The following is an 18,311-nucleotide window of genomic DNA, read 5'->3' as shown; positions in this document are numbered from 1 at the left end:
TCATTTGTAATGTGTTTTTTCTGCTTTTATCTTTGGATAGTGCTCGCCACTCAACATTTACAAAAATTTAATTTTTATGGTACTTATGTTATGAACAGATATACATATTAGTACACTTTTACTTCCTGTGTGATTTGGGGTATGGGTAGGTGCGGAAGGGTGTACAGGACAGTTCAGTGCACCTGACAAGCTAGTTGCATTGAGTTGACAGCAGTGTATGTGCAGATGGAGCAGCATGTTACAAGCACAAGACAGTCAGTTCATTTCAGTGAAAATAATACGACAAATAGCTGAGTTAAGATGGTTTTAATTTTCTTTGTTAGTAGTATCTGAATTAGTACTTTAAGAATACTTTAGAAGCTTTTCTTTTTACATTAAACATTCATGACTACATGAGAAATTATAAAGGTTACAAAGAGGTATTGTTTGTGAACTCCCCAAAACTCTGCTAATCTGCTTCATCAGGTCTGTGTGGGTGTGGTTTGATCAGATTTGATTGACACTGAGAGACAAATAAGTCAAAACCTGTCATCTTCTGATTCTAAATGGTGCTCAAATCTGATAGGTGCACTAAATTTTATGACATCACCCTTTTTGACTGAGCCCCTCCCAGCACAAACCTGCTAGAAGAGAAAAATGCAGAAATATCTCATGGAAAATATCCAAACTTGTTCTAACTTTGACAGAAAATAGTGCTTTCATGTGGGGACCCCATCACTCATAGGAAGAAGCTGAGTGAGAAAATCCATTTTCAAGGCCATTAAGTTTAAGAGATTGGCATGTTGCCATGTGCTGTAAGTGCTGTCACTTCTGCTTTTCATTTATAGCAAAACATTGTTTGAGCCAAAACTAAATTTTGTTGCTGTTCAACCACAACCTATATCTAACTAAGTAAGCATGGTTCTGGTGCTTTGCGGGTGAATAGACGTTTGGGCCTCTTGGTTTAAACTGGGAAATTTAGTTGTAAAGTGAAAGAGTTGCAGACGTCTATATTACGTGAAACATTCTTTCAACCGCATTTCAGTGATATATTTCAATTTAGTCTACCCTTACATTGAAATATAATTGTTGAAATACTCTAATAGAAATCTAAAAAGTTAATATTATAATCAAATCTAGCTCATATAGATTTTGTTTACTGGGAATTTTACAGCTCATATTAAGGTTATATTCAGGCTGAGACTGAGCTATGTACTGCTGACATGCTCATCAGTCATGCTGTTTGTCCAGCCTACAGCATGTACATTAACTGGCCGATTGTCCATGGTACTCGATCCCACCCACTCCTTCAGGGGCTGCCGGGGATATGCACTCATTACCTCTCTTTATTATAGCCTGCTCTGCTGCAGAGGCATTGTTCCAGCTGGTCTTATCGACACTGCTCATGTGGTTGACTTGTATCCTGGAATGCAAAGGCTGAATAACTGGAAAATCCCCGGTCCCCGCTTCAGAGAGTGAGTCTGCATGATAGAAATGGGAGTAACTAAGAGACAAAGTGGCTTAGACATTTTAATACTGCCCCGGTAAAGTAAATCTTAGAGCAAATAAAACTCTCATTAAATTGAAGCCCATTTGTGGCAGAACTGAAAAAACTACAAGCAACTGCAAATTGCATGTGAGTCATTTCACAAAAGCCCATGTCATTTTCAATGCAAGAACTCTCCTGAAATGTTTCACAAAAGCCAATGTAGGGAAGAAAATGTCAAAAGATTGTGGTAAAAATCGTCATAGTATGCCTGATTCAGATCTATCCTGGAAAATAAGGACACTGGAAAAATAATTGTTTGTGTATGTAATCTCAGCAAATCACCTTCTACCGTCTCTCCTTGGACTTTTTCCCCAGGAGGAGCAGCAAGAGACAAGGTGTACAGGGCCAGAGCACAATATGTCGAGAGAACTGAATCTCAGCTGACGCAACAAAACACAAGATGTTTACAAGTGCATGGGCATAGCAATGAGCAGTGTTTTCATGTTTACTGACATGCTGATATCTCTTTACACTCAGCTAAACTGACAAAAACAGTGACAATGGAAGTTAAAAAAGGGTCATGAGGTTTTTATACAGTCTTAATGAGTCTGAATCAAGGTATTTCAGGAGATATGGATCTAAAATCTCCTTAGTGAGACAGTTAATGTCTTGTCTCTTTGTCCTTTATTTGTACATTATTTCGATGTGGAGACCCATCTGTTTGGGCAACAGGCCCAGGGTCTGTATCATTCACTGCTTCTGCATCCATGTCATCGCTTGCATCTGCGCCGCAGTCTGTTTGATTCTGCTGCCTCTCCAGCAGAGTGATGCGCTGCTTCAGCCGTTGCTGAGTGTGTGTGTATTCGCTGAGTAGGCGGGCAAATCGAGTCTGAAGGGTATCCAGAGAGGACTCTAGCCTCTCCACCTTCTCCTCCGTGTCCTCTTTGTGCAGCCCGCCGCTTTCTGCATTTTCATCCAGCAGACCCTCCTTCATCAGGATCTCCCGGCCCCTCTTCTCTAGCACAGTCTTAGCATCTGGATACTCGGTGACTGCCTCCATCAAGTCATCCTTAGAGAGGCAGAAGAGATCAGAGTAGCCCAAGCTGCGAATGTTGGCTGTCCGGCGATTTCCCATTTTACTGCCTTTTATGTTCAGAATGCTGATTTCCCCGAAGCAGCTGCCAGCAGTGAGAAGAGCATACTGTGTGACTCCGTCTTCAGCCACCACAGCCAGCTTCCCCTCTTTAATGATATACATCTCCTTTCCTATGTCCCCTTTTCTGCAGATGTAGTCTCCTGGACTGAAGACCTGTGGGCGTAGTTTGAGCACGAGCTCCACCAGCAGTCCTGCCTCACAGTCTTGAAAAATGCGTACTTTCTTCAGGGTCTCCAGGTGTACATTGATAGCAATCTCAGCCTGCAGTTTGTTTGGTAAGTTCTTTAGCACCTCCTGCTCATCCACTGCTTTCTTGTTGGTCCATAGGTAGTCAAACCATTTAATGACACGTGTCTCCAGTTCTCTGCTGACTTTGCGGAAGTGCATGTAGTGTTTGATGGCATCAATCCGAGCTTGAAACTCGGCCCGTGTGGCATTCATGTTGGCAATCATGGAGCCAACGTTTCCCACAATTGTGGCAAAGATCAGCACCCCAACAAGAAAGTCAAAGACCACAAATAGGTACTCTTCATCTCGCACGGGTGGAGGCACCTCTCCAATTGTAGTAAGAACAAGAGTCGACCAGTAAAGACAGTAGATGTAACTCTGAGTCAAGTCGGAATAGTGAGAATACGCAGATGTGGAGATGTTTGGGAACACCCAAGTGTCCGAGCCAAATCCCAAAGACTTCGATATGGCATAGTAGATGCAGGCATTCCAGTGAATGATGACCAGGATGTAAAGCACCAAGTTGCCGATACGGAAGATGTTGGGGTAGTTGGTTCGTGTCTCAGTGCGGTCGAAGAATTCGAACATGCGCGGGAAACGCAGCAGACGGTTAAACCTAAGTTGCGGTGTGTGGATACCGGTGGAGATGTACGCCAGGTCAGTGGGCAGGATGGACACTACATCCAGCTTGAACTGTAACGTTCGGATGTAGCTGTCCCTAAGTTTGGCTTGGTCCTTCACCAGCAAACCTTGCTCCAGGTATCCTGAGACAAGAAACACAGAGCACATATTAAGTTGCACCAAGGGCGCTACCAACATCCAGCGACTACTGAATTGTCCCTGGCAATAAGTTTGATATAACCACTTTGGTCTGTCGAGCATCTAATCAATGCGCTCTGTAGAGTTTGTCTTTTAGGCTACTGTAGAAACATGGCGGTGCAACATGGTGACTTCCATGTAAGAGTACCTGCCGTTATGTTGATAGAAATGGCTCATGCTAAGGTAATAAAAACATAACGGCTCATTATGTAAGGTCTTTATACACCACTGAATACATAGTTATGGATATTATATTGCATTTCTGTCAATAGATCCTACTAAATATTACACACTGAACCTTTAAAGCATAGACTCACTTCACGTGCCAAATACTATAAATGTTGAAATTGTAGCTAAAATGTTACATTTGTTTACTGAAGGTAATGATCATACCAGTTTCTAGAAGTGCTAAGTCAAAGGCAATTAGGTTATCAAAGCATTTGTTAATCGGCTGAAAGTGACATAAACTACGCCTATTTCCACCAGGATGTTCGTATTTTTCCACAGAATAATTTGAAAGATTATTATCTTTGAATAATCACATAAAACAAATAAACGCATTGGGGCTTTTAATGCTTAGCATTTCTGTTGTGTAATACAACTACACTCTGTCTTGATGCCAGAATCTGTATTTTGAAATAGGTTACCTGTGCGAAGACGGATGAAAGTGTCTGTTATGTACACAAAATCCGAGAGGTAGTCCAGTACCAACCAGCAGATGTAATTGTCCACCTGTAACATGTCAAAGCATGCCCTGTGAATATAAAAAGAAACAGGATTTACTGCTCTAGTCTAAGAAGTGGACAGTACACCCATTCTCTACATCCATCAGCCAACTCTGGAGGCTGCAGGGCCCAAACAGATAACGAGTGTGGTGTTATTACCTCGCAACGACAAGGCACCAGTTGTAGAGCACTGCTGTGGCGATGACAAATAACCAGCGGTAGTAGGCATTATCAGATGGGGATACCACAAACAAATCCCACTTTTTCCTGAAAGCATGGATAGATTGCAAGTAATACACTGAGACACAACTGTGGCTTATGTTTCTGTAAAGTCGTACATATTACTGCAAAGATATACAGAAAGATAGAAGCAGCTGCAAGATTTAAAGCAGTGCAATACAATAGCTCTGCAATAAATACTAACTCGTCTGTGGTTGTGATGTGGGATTGTGCTGTATTATATTAAAAGGTGTTTTAAATATTTTGCCCTCCTTGTTTTCCTTGTTTAGTGAAGCTAAATTATTAGAAACACCTCACAGTCTACTGCAGTCACAAACACAGCAACATATACTACAACTCAAAAATGAACAACTCTGTGCTGAAGTGCCCTTTTTTCTTAAACCTTTATTTAATCAGGACATGTCTATGACCTATTGTACACTTCAAGGGTTTTATTTTTGCCCTGAAGCACCTCTGATTTTAAGTGTAGCTCTGTTGTGACCTCTGGACAAAATGAACCCTAAACCCTAACGCTGGGTGCTAAAGAGGTTCCCCATGACTGTCTAAGTCTTCATCTGGTACCAAAAGTATTTTAAAAGTTATTTAGGTTTTTAGAAAGGTAGTATTATTATAGAACTGTTGTACTGCACTGCATTACACTGTGCTGGTGTTTGTATTCTTCTAGTCACCATGTGTATGTAGTGGGTATCAAAGTGCATAGTAATGGTTCAGGGTAACAGGCAGGCATACCTAAAGATACCTTTGGCATTGTTGCCATTGGCATCTGGTTGCGTGTTGCTGATGCGGCTGGGGGCTATTCTCAGCTCAGGGCCACGAAAGCGCTCCAGGAAAGAGTCTGGCCGCTCTTCCTCCTCCAACAGACTCCTGTGTGCCCATTCCCTCAGTCTCACCACCAGGCCCACCAGTCTGACACACACACACACAGAAAAGAAACACACAAGCTCTATGAAATATCACATGCGAATCAGAGCTTGAGTTAAAACTCCAGTAATTTAGTCTGGCAACAGCTCGTAACATTTTAAATAACTTTCTCAGCATGTATGAAAACAAAACCATGACAGTGACACACAAAGGGACACATCTTCAAGGAGCCGTATAACAACTAACAACCATATAAAAAACATCAAATGAATTTCTATTCATTTGCGTCACTATCAGAGGCACAATTCCTCCAGCACAAACACAGCTGCAGCTGTCAGTGGCTCTCACAAAACCAGACAGTGGAACAGGAGAAAGGGAGATGGAAAAATCACTTACAACATGTCTTTCCCCTCAGAAAAGTCAAAAAAATAACCTAGAAGTAGTAATAAATGTGCAACATACCTTTTTTTTTAACCAAAAGCACACAGGTGAAACCGATACCACTTATGTTGACTATAGTCTCATTTGGTTAAATGATTCTAGCAAAGAATCAAAATTAATCTTTAAAATTATACAAGTAAGCTTTAAACATATCAAGCTTTTTGGGGAAAACATCCTCAAAGAAGAAGTATTTTATCGTGGCATCCAGTGAATGTTTTTGGAAACAATAATTATCTTTACTGTCAAATATTTCCATTTTTAAACATTTAGGTTTTAAAACCTTTCTCTAAGCAAATGAAATAATCATCTGTCAAACAGGGCTAGATCACTTCGGTCTCTTGAATTCTCTTCAACGGATTTTCTTGGTTTTCATCAAATGATTCTGGGAAAGGCACACCAAGAAGAAGTTTTACACAATGACCGAACAAGATGAAAAACCTTTTCTCTGGGTTTATGCTCCTAGCAAATGCGTTTCACCAGAAAAATATGACCAACAGTTTGGTCATCAAGGTCTTTGTGAGCTTGAATGTGTACTTTACTACTTTTATTTATTACTTTTTGTACCTAATTTAAACTCATAGGCTAAGTTATTAAAAAGCCAGACTCCGATGAGTCAGGTTATAAAAGCCTTGTGCAGGGGGCTGACGTGCCATGGCTGGTGCTGTAAGAACTTTACCTTGACATAGCCCCGCTCCTTTGAAAAGAGTTCCTGGAATTGCCTCTATGAGGGTCGAGAGCGGCGACTCTTTGTAGCTCTGATGATGTGTCATCACAGACAGATGGCATCCTGGGAGATAAGAGAGAAAACACAGCAGCTTTCAAATGCTTTGCCACTCCTGGGGAAATTAGGCTGGCAGGGTCTGCGTGGCGGGATTTTCTTTTAAATGTCTCCTAAAAACGTAATTTTACCGCAAAGCATAACCTGATTTTAACTGAGCTGTCAGTCATTTGTTCTATTGTTGCCTGTCAATTTATCATTCCTTGATTCATCTTTCCTTATGTCCTTCAGAACATATTTGTTAAACTCTACTGTGATCCTTGTTCTTTCATGCTGTATTTTAACATCATGTATCTTACTACCCATTGGGGTTATGTGTGACATGTTGTGAAGCACTTTGTACTCTGTTTTGATATGTGCTATATAAATAAAGCTTATTATTATTATTATTACTCTCAAACTGACCTCTGAGACAAGCGCATCCTAATACATTTTTTTAAATAGTTGTCACCTGCTGAGAATACTCTCGGTTCTCTCCATCTCCTCCTCCAAGGTGGTCTTTACTGACAGATTGTGTGGCGACCGGTCTCTCTCCGCCGCCTGGCCCGTCATCTTCAGATCTGCAGGCGTGGACAAGCACTCACGTTACGGACTCCTTTACAGTTATCTGCTCTATGTGACTGGGAGTGTTGAACATGTTTTCAGTCGACTTTTCCTGCAGTAACACTATGGCACCAAGTGTTCATAGTTTATAGAGAGTCTCTGGGAGTGTTTATGGTGTGTATGGCAGATTATAGTCAGGGGATAGGCGGGGGTGCACAACTGGGACTGTCTGCCACGGTCCCTCACCTGGCCCGTCACACAGCAGCTGGTTGCTGTAGGGACTGAAGCAACTACCCAAGAAACTCATTGACATGCTACTGATGCTGCATTGTTTGAAATACAATTTGACGTGATGGAAGTTCGCCAATCCATCCAGCCAGATCCATTTCCAAGCACAAAAAGTAGCAACCCTTACTCCCAAACCGTGACGGCAGAGACACGCTTTCACCCTCTGTAGTGCAGACGGGTGACGAGGTGTTTAGGTGACTGTTACCATTGTGTGACTAATTGGTGGATCATTAACGAAAACACACACACAGTCAGCCAAAGCTCTGTGGCTCAGCAAGCCGATCAGCTGCTCTCCCTCAGGAGCAGCATCACTTAGGAAACCAGGGTGCTGAGTGAAAGCAAAGTGTGTCCTGAAAGTGACATAACTGCACGATGGCTGCTGGGTTCACTGAAGCCACTGCAAAAACTGGAAAAGCAAGAATTTGGAACTAATGATAGTAATAATTCCAAATAATTGATAGTGTTATTTAGATATTTCTCAACAGGCAAGCAAACAGTTTAACATATATGGAGAATTAATAAATATTTACTACTAAATTAAGCTTTTCTTTCAGGGAAATTCCTCTTTTCCCAATAATTAGCGTCAAATGACATAGTCATATCTGGTAAATTAATAATAGACCTCTAGAACAAATATTTACCTTTTTTATTTAAACTTAAGTAACATGGAGACAAGAAATGTTCCCTACAATTGAATATAAATATTATGTATATTTTATTTAATACTTCATGAGATAGAGCTATTTCTTACTAGCTCTATCTCATAATTTGTCTGCCAAAGCAGGAAAGTACAGACAATCATGGAAAAATCACACACATCTTACGTCTTACCTAGTTAATGTCTTACCTTTACTTTCCTTCAGTTAATCCAATAAAAATCTTTCCGGTGACTTCACACAGACACACCCAGAGCAGCTCTTCCCCGGCCAATCCATCCTCAGCGGACACAGTGGATCTTATGAGAGGAAAAATCAAACTGCATCCAACACTCCAAGAAAACAAGTCCTGCTCTTGCAACATTTTCTGCGAGCCTCCTCTTGAAGAGTGCAGGCACACGTGGTCCACCTGATCCTCAGATGGACATGCAGGAGGCTGGCAGAATGGGAGATGCAGGGCGGGGAAATCTTTGAATGGTTAACAGTCCAGATGTCAGCTTCAGACTGAGGAGTCTTCTGGGAAAGCCTCCTGGCACTGCCTTTCCTCTGCACGTCTCTTCCACTGGAGAATAGTGAGGAACAGAACAAAGAAAGCAGCAATTCTACAGATGATCTCATTTGTTGTGTTTGATATTCAGCTTTCTTTATAAATCATATATTGATACTGTTGTATATATTGTACTATTTATATATTGATAATTTCTTGGCCTTACATAATGTCTTATGTAGGGCTTTTTACTTGATATTTTCTTAAAATCAATTGTTTTGAAAATGTTTACATTTGTCTTCATTTGTAGTGCACTGACATATTGGCCTAACCTACTATTACTAACTCACTAATATTACTGATGTTATACTATTTACAGATTTCACTAAATAAATACATCATACACTGGTGGTGGTTGAGATGAGTCCCCCCCCCCCTTCACTCTGAAGCACTTTGAGTTTCTATGATGAATCGTTATATAAATGTAATGCATTTACTATCTACTCTGTACTAAAACTAACTTCTCCTCGACCAGTTTCAACAGTAAAATGCTGCTGATGCATTGATGCATCAGTATTAATGATCTGCTGTCATACATAATAATATACATCAGTCAACTTTTTTCTGCAGCATGAGTATATTCTTTTATAATACACATGTACTTTGTACATGTCTACTTTTACTCAAGTAAGATTTTGAATGCAGGAATGCGACCCTAACACACAACAATGACTGGACCGAGACTGAACAGAAACACCAGGCACGCACACTCACACACAAACGAGCAGGGCAGGAGTAACACAGGTTACAGGGATCAAGGCTAACGAGGCAGGCAGGCAGAGAGACAGCAGGGGGGAACAGAGAGGCACTTACAGATGCAAAACACAAGACCATACATTAACTAGAACAAAGTATTTAGTGGACAAGCAGGCAGAGGAATTACTGGGGGAACAGACACCAGCAAACAGATCACAAACTAACACCAACAAGGAACACAGACTGAAGCTAAGATTAAACAGAACTCAGAGCAGACATGGGCAAAACAACAAACACCGAAGTACACAGACCAGGACTAAACACTAAGACATTGTAGTGATCAGCCAGTGTGGATTTGTTCATTTTATATCAAATAAATTTGGAGACTCCAAATTCCTTCTCTCTCCCTGAGAGAAAGAGGAGGTGGGTTGAGATATCCACACCCTCTGGTCCCTCTGCTCTGCCCTTGGGACGTCCGCTCGAACCCTTTGGTCCCCCAGCTCTGCCCTCGGGACGCCCGTCTGGCCCTATTCCCTCGGTTCTACCCAGCCCGTTCGCCTGACCCTTCCCAGCCCTGTCCCCCTCTTTGAAACCTCTGTGTCTCATTTTGTTTTGGACCCTGGACCCCCACCAGCCGGACCCCTGTGCAATTCCCCCCCCCCTGACTGACTTCTGCCAAGCCCTGCCTAGCCAACCGGGAAGGCCGCCGGGAGGCGTCCGTTGAGGGGGTGCCCTGTTGTGGTGGCAGCCCGGCTGACGGTGAGTGTCCTTTTTGTCTGTGATTCTGTTTTTTCCCTGGTTTTCTATGTTCTGCCTGCCTCCCTGTGTCTCCTCCCCTGTGTGTTCCTTCTCTCTCTCTCTCCCTCTGCTCCTGAGCCCAGCCAACGACCCGCACCTGTCGTCGTTGCTCCAAACCCGGTGCCACTCAATCACTGAAGCTCTCGCACACATCCAGCATCTTGTTTATTTCCCTGTGCCTTGTCCCTGCAGTGTCACTAACCCTGTCTTTCTGTCTGTCTCTCCCCAGGTCCACTCACCCTCGTCCTCTGTCTGGTCAGCTGGGCTCGCTCACCTGCCCTCTCTCCTCGGGCTTCCCCCCACTGTGTCCTCCCGTGCCTCCTCTCTTCCTCGGCCCCCAGTGTTCCCCGGCTCTCTGGTCTCCTCGGTTCCCCGTGCCTGCGTTTCCCCGGCATTCACCTCTCCGTCGACTCCAGTCCATCACCCCTTTTTCCCAATAAAACCAGTTAAAACTGAGCATTGAATTTGGGTCCACTCTGTCCCCACACCACAACCGTAACAGTTTTGGGCAGTTCGATCGTAAAACTTGCCACCTTTGGTGCAGCCAAGATAAGACTCGGTGCCAGACAAATTAACACTAACCAGGAATTAACTTTCTCCTGAACAGCCTATCAGAACTCTTTTTGAAAGAGGGCAGGAAACCCTAAACTGCCCCCCACACACGTAACCATGGCAACTGACCTTCCTCTTTGTTTAATTACCTGACATCAAAGGATATTCTCCTCTTCACACCCAGATGGGAATTGGTGAGAAACTCCAGAACACCCGAGGAGGACAGCTCACATTCCTTTGTGTGGACAAAGGAATACTGTCTCCTCAAAAACTTGCATTACCTTGTTTAATTAAATAATCTTTGCTAAGTTACTAAACAGGTCTCTCCGCTCCATTAGAGTAGGCCTAGTTATATTACTGTGTTGTTGCTATTGAAAAAAAGAATCCATATAAGTTAATTCCGCAGTGTTTTAATTTTCAGCAATGATTCCTGACATTCGTTTAAGTGATGTTTTTAACTAATACTATATTTCCAGCTCCTTCTGACCTCTTATACTTCGAAATGATATATACCGAAATGTTATCCTGTGTTAAATAATTAATTTCCCCAGCTCCTGAGCAAATGATTGTTTAAAGAAATAATCATTTGCTATCTTCAGTCTCCTCATGGAACCAGAGTTCAAGAGGACAAAATAAGTATTACATGCCATCGTTCTGAAACGCCGTTTTTAAAGAGGTGGTATTATGCTTTTTGGCTTTTTCCCTCTCCTTTACTGAGTTATATATCTTTTTTATGCATATAACAGGTTTGCAAAGTGAAAAAGCTCAAAGTCCAGCCCAAAGGGAGTTCCCATCTCCCACAGAAAGCTCTGCTCTCAACCGCTTGAAAACAGCTCGTTTGTAGTCCAGCCTTTACTTCCTTTACTTGTGACGTCACAATGAAATCGTGTCATAAAGCTTGCCAAGCGGCTAGCGGGGGTCAGGCACGCCCTCAAACCAAGCTAGTCCGAGTGCAGGCCCTTTGGCACGACTCCCCTTCGTTTAGTTTTCCATTTTGTACCTGTACCTGCTTCCAGATTGCTGATTGATCAGAGAGAATATTCACTATTCACTGCATCATCATTGTGTGCACCAGACAGAGACCAACAACAGAAAGTTTTATATTTTACAGTTTTCGTATGTAATTTCATCACTAAATCCACTTCTGAGAAGTTTTGAGGTGAAATCAGCTGTGTAGATTTCGAATATTGACAGTTTTAGGAGAAGTGATGGCGGAACAAAAATGTGCTTGAATATTTTCGGAATTGAGGAGCTCCGCAAGTGTCTGCGGGGGAAGCCTGTGCCAACCTGCGGGAGGAGCGTGTGAGGCCGGCCAGCCGCCCGCTCACAGAGCCCTCTGCTCCCGCCGTCACACAGACCGCTGCAGCAACAACGGCAGAGGAAAACACAGCTGGAAGGTTTTCATACCGCTTATCTGTCTTTACATTCTGAGTAATGTTGAAACGTTTTAACCGTAGATATATTTTAAGAGCTGGTGTGTGTGTGTCGCATTGAACATTACGTCGCGGCAGTTGTGTGTGGCGCCGCTATGACGACAATCTACGTACTATCTCTGGGTACTATCTGCAATGGAAACCGGAGCAGGGCCGAGTAGAGTCGAGTCTATCGATTTGCGCTTTGGTAGCATTTTTCGGCAAGGCAGCATAGATCGTCAGAACACCGGCTACAGTTCAACGTTTAGTCCTGATGGTAAGATGTGGAACAATGATGTTGTAGACTTGTGAGTAACTTATACCATCTGCTAGGTTACGGTCTCAGTCTGAAGCGGCTTTGACTTGGATCACACTACCTTGTTTCTTACGACCCGCCCTTCTCTGCTTCTGATTGGCTAGTAGTCCTTACCTGGGATCTGCGCATGTGCAATTCCCCACACAGATTTTGTACAAGTAAGATGCATCACTCTGTAGCTCAAGAGCGGAGAGTACAACACACAGGGTGAAAAGAGGAGCTGCAGCAATGTACAGTATGAGAAAAATATGGTGTTTTTTGAAAATTAAACCATGTAAACCTGTTCTGGTACAACCCCTAATTAAGACTTTGAACCTGAAAATGAGCATAATACCACCTCTTTAATGTATAATTGTCACTCTGTATTTATCTGTTCGTAATCTGATGCCATGTTCGTGTAACTTGCTTATATTCTCCAAGTAAGAATGTGTAACAGCCAATATTATCCAGGAAGCTAGATAAGTTCCTTTCATCTGATGTGATTCCTATGAAATGCTAACCTTTTAAGGTTTAACTACTGACCATTGTTTTCCTATTTATCAAATGCTTAAAACTAAGAATGGTAGAACCGTTTGACAATTAAGGTTTGATTGTGGGAAGATATTTGATTACAATACACGCAAATAGGTTTTAGAATAGACATATTAAAAGTTAAAAGACAGTCTCTCAGGAAACCGGAACAAACCCTCAGGGGACCTGGCCAGGTGCGTCCGTTACGGGAGCAGTAACAAAGGACAATCAAACCTTTAACCTGAGCCGAGGTTAAAAGCCTCCCACTGCAAGTTTTCTTCAATAAGCTGACCAAGACGGACCTCCGGAGCAATTCCCTGGCAGAGAAAGCGACCGGCCGACGGCTTTAAGCCGTCCTAACCGAGAACACACGGTACTCAGCTGGCGTGAGGCCGCAGCAACCCGGCTAGGAGAAAAGACAAGCAGTAAGACTAAAACCCTGCATTCTGTGATCAGTGATGTCCAATAGTTTGTTAATCCATTATCTTTAACCCTTAAAACTCAGCCAAATTATTATCATAGCTTGCGTTTATTACTTGGCCTTATGAATCAAACTCTCCCCACAAGAGAACCCAATTTACTATAGAACCCCACATTCTCCTTGTTTTCCCCATGTTTGTTTAGCCATTGTTTATTTCTTTGATGTATATTTAACCGCATTTATATCCACCTTTAGTTAGTTAATAAATTTCACCATAATCACAGGAACTGTGTGTGTATTGTTTAACTCCAAGTCCCTGTCACAGAGAACTTACTCCTTCGATATGAGATTGACTGATTGATTTGAGCGATTATTAACTAACTGATCACTAGTGAATAATTGTGTAATTATTAAACATTACTCAGGGGGCTGGAGACCGCTTTCACCTTTCATTCCTCCTAAATGACTTGATTGAGTTCACCTGTTCACACAATTTAAGGACTGCACTCCCTTTCACTCACTCTTTCACTTCCACATGGGGCGGTAGGTTCTGATTGAACAACTTATGTGTGTCTTTTTTTCCTAATTATGTTGACAAATGCATCCTTTACATTGGAAGAAATAAAACGTTCAGAGGACATTCCAAGTTTCCTGGCTTACTTCTACACATTCTGACCGATGCGCCCAATGACGATAGTAAATGTACCTTTTGAACCTCCTACTTTACACAGACCAATAAACAAAACTCACAGAGACCTAAACAGGACCGATCAGGCAGAATGTGACAGTAGCCCCCCCTTGAAAGGACATGCCCTGATGTCCTTAAACAAAAGTCACAAAAGAAAAATAAACTCTCAAGCCGGCCCAGGGCTGGTGGAGGGAGGTCAGGTGGAGGGCCAGAAAAAACAAGTCTCTCAGGCCAACTTCAGGCAGGGCAAAACATTTCAGGAGGCCGACCTGGAGGTTGACTCAGCAGGCTGGGCAGAACAGGGGGATAAAACAGTTCAGGAGGTCGCCCCGGAGGTTGACCCAACAGGCAGAGTTCAGGGGGTCGGCAGGACAGCCAACAGTGAGATGGAAACCCACTGACCCACCAGTGGAACCTCAGGAGACGCAGCTTGGCTGTGGTCCGAGGACTGAGTAGCTAGGCTGAGGTCCACGGACAAGGCATGTGGAGCTGGGCAACGGCCGGACCACTGACTAGGCACGTGGAGCTGGCGTCAGTCGGAGGGGGGCTAGCAGCGCTAGCAGGCCGTGGGTCTGGCAGAGGGCTAACAGCCAAGGGGGTAAGCCAGAGATCGGACAGTGAAGCCGACTAAAGCCTGCATGAAGGGATCCATGTAAGCCCAAAAATGACATGAAAACCCTGTGACACCCCATCACGCATGAGAGATGTAACCGTATTGCTTAGATTATAAAAAACTATACAGCGATCAGTGATGCTGCATTGGTGTTTGGCAGGTGAGCCTCGTAGGTGGGCTGATTAATCAGTGACGACAGACAAACACACTGAGCCATGAGACTTTTAGTTCGCGCAGCTATGCAGCTACAAGAATTACGGTGTTTCTGCCGTTGTTGTGCGTCATTAAACCACGTTAATGCTGCGCGATCATGCGCAGTAGACGCTGGTGCCAACAGGAAGTAGCCCTGTAGTAGTATTTTATTGGTCCAAAACTAGCTTCACTGCTCTCCATTCAAATCAGCGGGGTGGCTTCATCCAGTAATATACTGTCTATGCTAACAGCGCTAGCAGGCCGTGAATCAGGTAGAACTGGCAGGGGGCTAGCAGCGCTAGCAGGCCGTGAGTCTAGCAGGTCTGGTATGGAGCGCTAGCAGGCCAGGGATCTGGCAGGACAGGCAGAGGGCTAGCTTCACTACTCAGGCAGGATACAGGTGGAGGGCTAGGTCAGGACAGGAGGATGCTTTCCAGCCTGCAACCAGCAGGCCAGGAACGAGTCCTTTGGGGGCTAGCAGCCCGGGGAACAGTCGGCCTGAGGCTAGTTGTTCGGGCGTTAGCCGCTTCCAGGCTAACGGGCTGAGGAACTGATGTTGGTCTGGCAGGTAGATGGGCTGAGGTGTGGAGGAAGTCAACCACCCACTCCGGGAAAGAGTCTTCTGTTCCTGGCTTTGCAGCCAGTGTCTTCCTGGTGAGGGACACAATAGCTTCCTTAAGGTAGCTATGAATGGCCTCCAACCACATGTTCCTCAGTTCCAACAAATCCCTTAATTGTTCATACTGTTCCTCGGAGAGTGTGTCTGCTGGGCTCTTTATTGGTCCGGTAATTCTGTCACCAGTCTGAGATGAAGTGCAACAGGAGAGAGTCCAAACCCAAGACACTAGAGCAGAGATGTAGTTCAGGGATTTTAATTCCAACTAATGCAGCATCTCAGGCTTACAGGCAGTTGAGGCATCCAAAATCCAACAGACTTATACAGCAGAAGAACAGGCAGAACACTCCACACACAAGACACGACTGAGTGTAAACACACCGGACCGGACCGAGACTGAACAGAAACACCAGGAAACACCAGGCATATATATACACACACACACAGGGACTAATGAGCAGGGCGGGAGTAACACAGGTTACAGGGATCAAGGCTAACGAGGCAGGCAGGCAGAAAGACAGCAGGTGGGGAACAGAGAGGCACTTACAGATGCAAAACCCAAGACCATACATTAACTAGAACAAAATCTTTAGTGGACAAGCAGACTGAGGAATTACTGGGGGAACAGACACCAGCAAACAGATCACAAACTAACACCAACAAGGAACACAGACTGAAGCTAAGATTAAACAGAACTCAGAGCAGACATGGGCAAAACAACAAACACCGAAGTACACAGACCAGGAGTAAACACTAAGACATGAACTGAAACGCAGTACTAAGTAGTAGGATAGGAAAACAGAACGACAACCAACACAACCATCCTCACAAGAATAAATGAGGCGAAACAGTATAACACAAGAGATGGACCAAAAACACATACTAAATAACAGATACCAAACAGACCAATGAACAAAACTCACAGAGACCTAAACAGGACCAATCAGGCAGAATGTGAAAGCTATATAAATAAAGTGGATTGGATTGGATTGGATTATACTACATCACATTCCCTTAATAGTAATTGATTCTATTGTCATGGTCTTAACTGTTTTAATTGACACCATCTTTATAAAGCCAAACTCTCTTTCCAAGACCAGACACACTCTGATGCAAATGGAGCTTGAAAATCCAGATGATGTCGAAGGCCACGGGGGACAGCCTCCTCATCATCCAGCTCTAGACTTACTGAGAAACCCTTCAGGGAGTGGGACCCAGAGGACTTTACATCTGACTGAGATTCAGACCAGTGAACAGTAAACTACAATCTGCCACTATCTGCTGTTGTACTACAAGACTGTTGATGGGCCGTAAAGGAAATCCTGCCTGTTAACAAGAGAGAAGAGAGTTAACGGATGAAATGTGTCAACAGAAATCTTTTCTTATTATGGAAACACAGACATTACAACTGAGATTCTCCATAGAATACCACTCTGGTTAATCACAAACCCCAATATAATATATTACTTCTTGACAAGTGTTTGTAGAAATGATTAGGCTCAGTCCCAGAGCATGTCCTCTTGGGGTAGACATAGCAGCTTAGCAGTCATGCATCAAAAAGCAAAAGGGAGGAAACACAAATATATAAAATATAAATTATTATATATATATGTGTGTGTGTGTATTTTATGAGGTGCTATTTAAAACAGGTACTGTGTTTTACGATGAAAAAGAGGGAAGAACATAAAAGCATGAGGGCCGTAGGAGACATAACAGATAAGAGAAAAGAGAAGCAGGCAGCTGTAAAAAGAAAATTAGGATCATATCTGGGATCACAGTGACACAGGTTGTTCTACACTCTCATGGTTCCCAGCGCCTGTTGGTTTTCATTTCACATGAGTTTTGAATTTGAAAAAAACAAGTAAATGTCTTCCTCTAAGTCGACATGTCGAAAAGGAATAGTTTAACATTTTGGGAACTACGCTTATTCACTTTGTCGCAGAGAATTAGATGAGAAGACAGATGTTAACTAACTTCTTTCCCTAGGTATTTACCTCATTGATGCAATATGTGCCATTAGTGCTTATTAGTATTTATTGCTGCTTTTATTAATATGTATTGTCAGTTGTAGATCTCGTGCTGTATTTTATGCTCTGTTAATGATTGTATGTTGTTCCTCAAATTGTCTGCCAAATGAGTAAATGTGAATGTACAGTGACAAGACTCCAGAAAGTCACTGTGCCCCGCACAAAACTTCAAAATAAACCCTACTAATTAGCGTGTTTATGCTTTGGTTTCTGTATGGATTAAACAAACAAGATAAAATGTGTTAATTATGTGTAATATGAGACTGTTCCTTTAAATGTTGACAGACAGTTGCCAGTTTTTAGGTACACCTAGCTAAATCTAATGTAGTCTAAACAAAAACAGACCATTAAAACTTTCACGAAGGTATGATTTATTGCTGAACTGTTGTTTTAAGCAGATAAATTTAGTTTAACATGATCATATAGTTGAATTGAAACATTTAACCCGTCAGATAGATATGAGACACTTGTCACAGCACAGGGCTACTGCACGGTATGCTGTTTATGATAAGATGCCCGGCTTGTACGGCTTGAGAATATTGACATTTGTCTCATCTTGCTCTTGTTTTGCTGCAAATATAACAAGGGGTTTTCCCCATTAGATGTAAAAGTCTTTCCAAATAGCATTTAATAGCATTATTAAGTGTCTACAAATGTATGCTATAATATTAAACTTTACATTTAAGATATTGCTCTGACAGAATTCAAGTTGTAATTGAG

The 18,311-nt window shown here is 42.9% G+C and overlaps 1 protein-coding gene across 1 annotated transcript; it reads right to left on the bottom strand.

Annotated features, from left to right (window-relative positions):
* Positions 1-2,083: 2,083 nt before the first annotated feature.
* cnga2b (cyclic nucleotide gated channel subunit alpha 2b) lies at positions 2,084-9,317 on the bottom strand. Its single transcript, XM_038708957.1, has 7 exons — positions 8,395-9,317; positions 7,168-7,276; positions 6,615-6,725; positions 5,366-5,542; positions 4,556-4,663; positions 4,319-4,425; positions 2,084-3,616 (listed from the first exon to the last, which is right to left on the bottom strand). Exons 2-7 carry the CDS (start codon positions 7,266-7,268, stop codon positions 2,130-2,132), a joined length of 2,091 nt encoding a protein of 696 aa, XP_038564885.1. The 5' UTR covers positions 7,269-7,276; positions 8,395-9,317; the 3' UTR covers positions 2,084-2,129.
* Positions 9,318-18,311: the final 8,994 nt, after the last annotated feature.

The sequence above is a fragment of the Micropterus salmoides genome, unplaced genomic scaffold (genome assembly GCF_014851395.1).
Source record: "Micropterus salmoides isolate LMB-PRFRI ecotype aquatic unplaced genomic scaffold, ASM1485139v1 Ms_hic_scaffold_9, whole genome shotgun sequence".
Lineage (NCBI taxonomy): Eukaryota > Metazoa > Chordata > Actinopteri > Centrarchiformes > Centrarchidae > Micropterus > Micropterus salmoides.
Note: the sequence above shows the minus strand (reverse complement) of the source record. Positions and strands in the feature narration are given on the sequence as shown.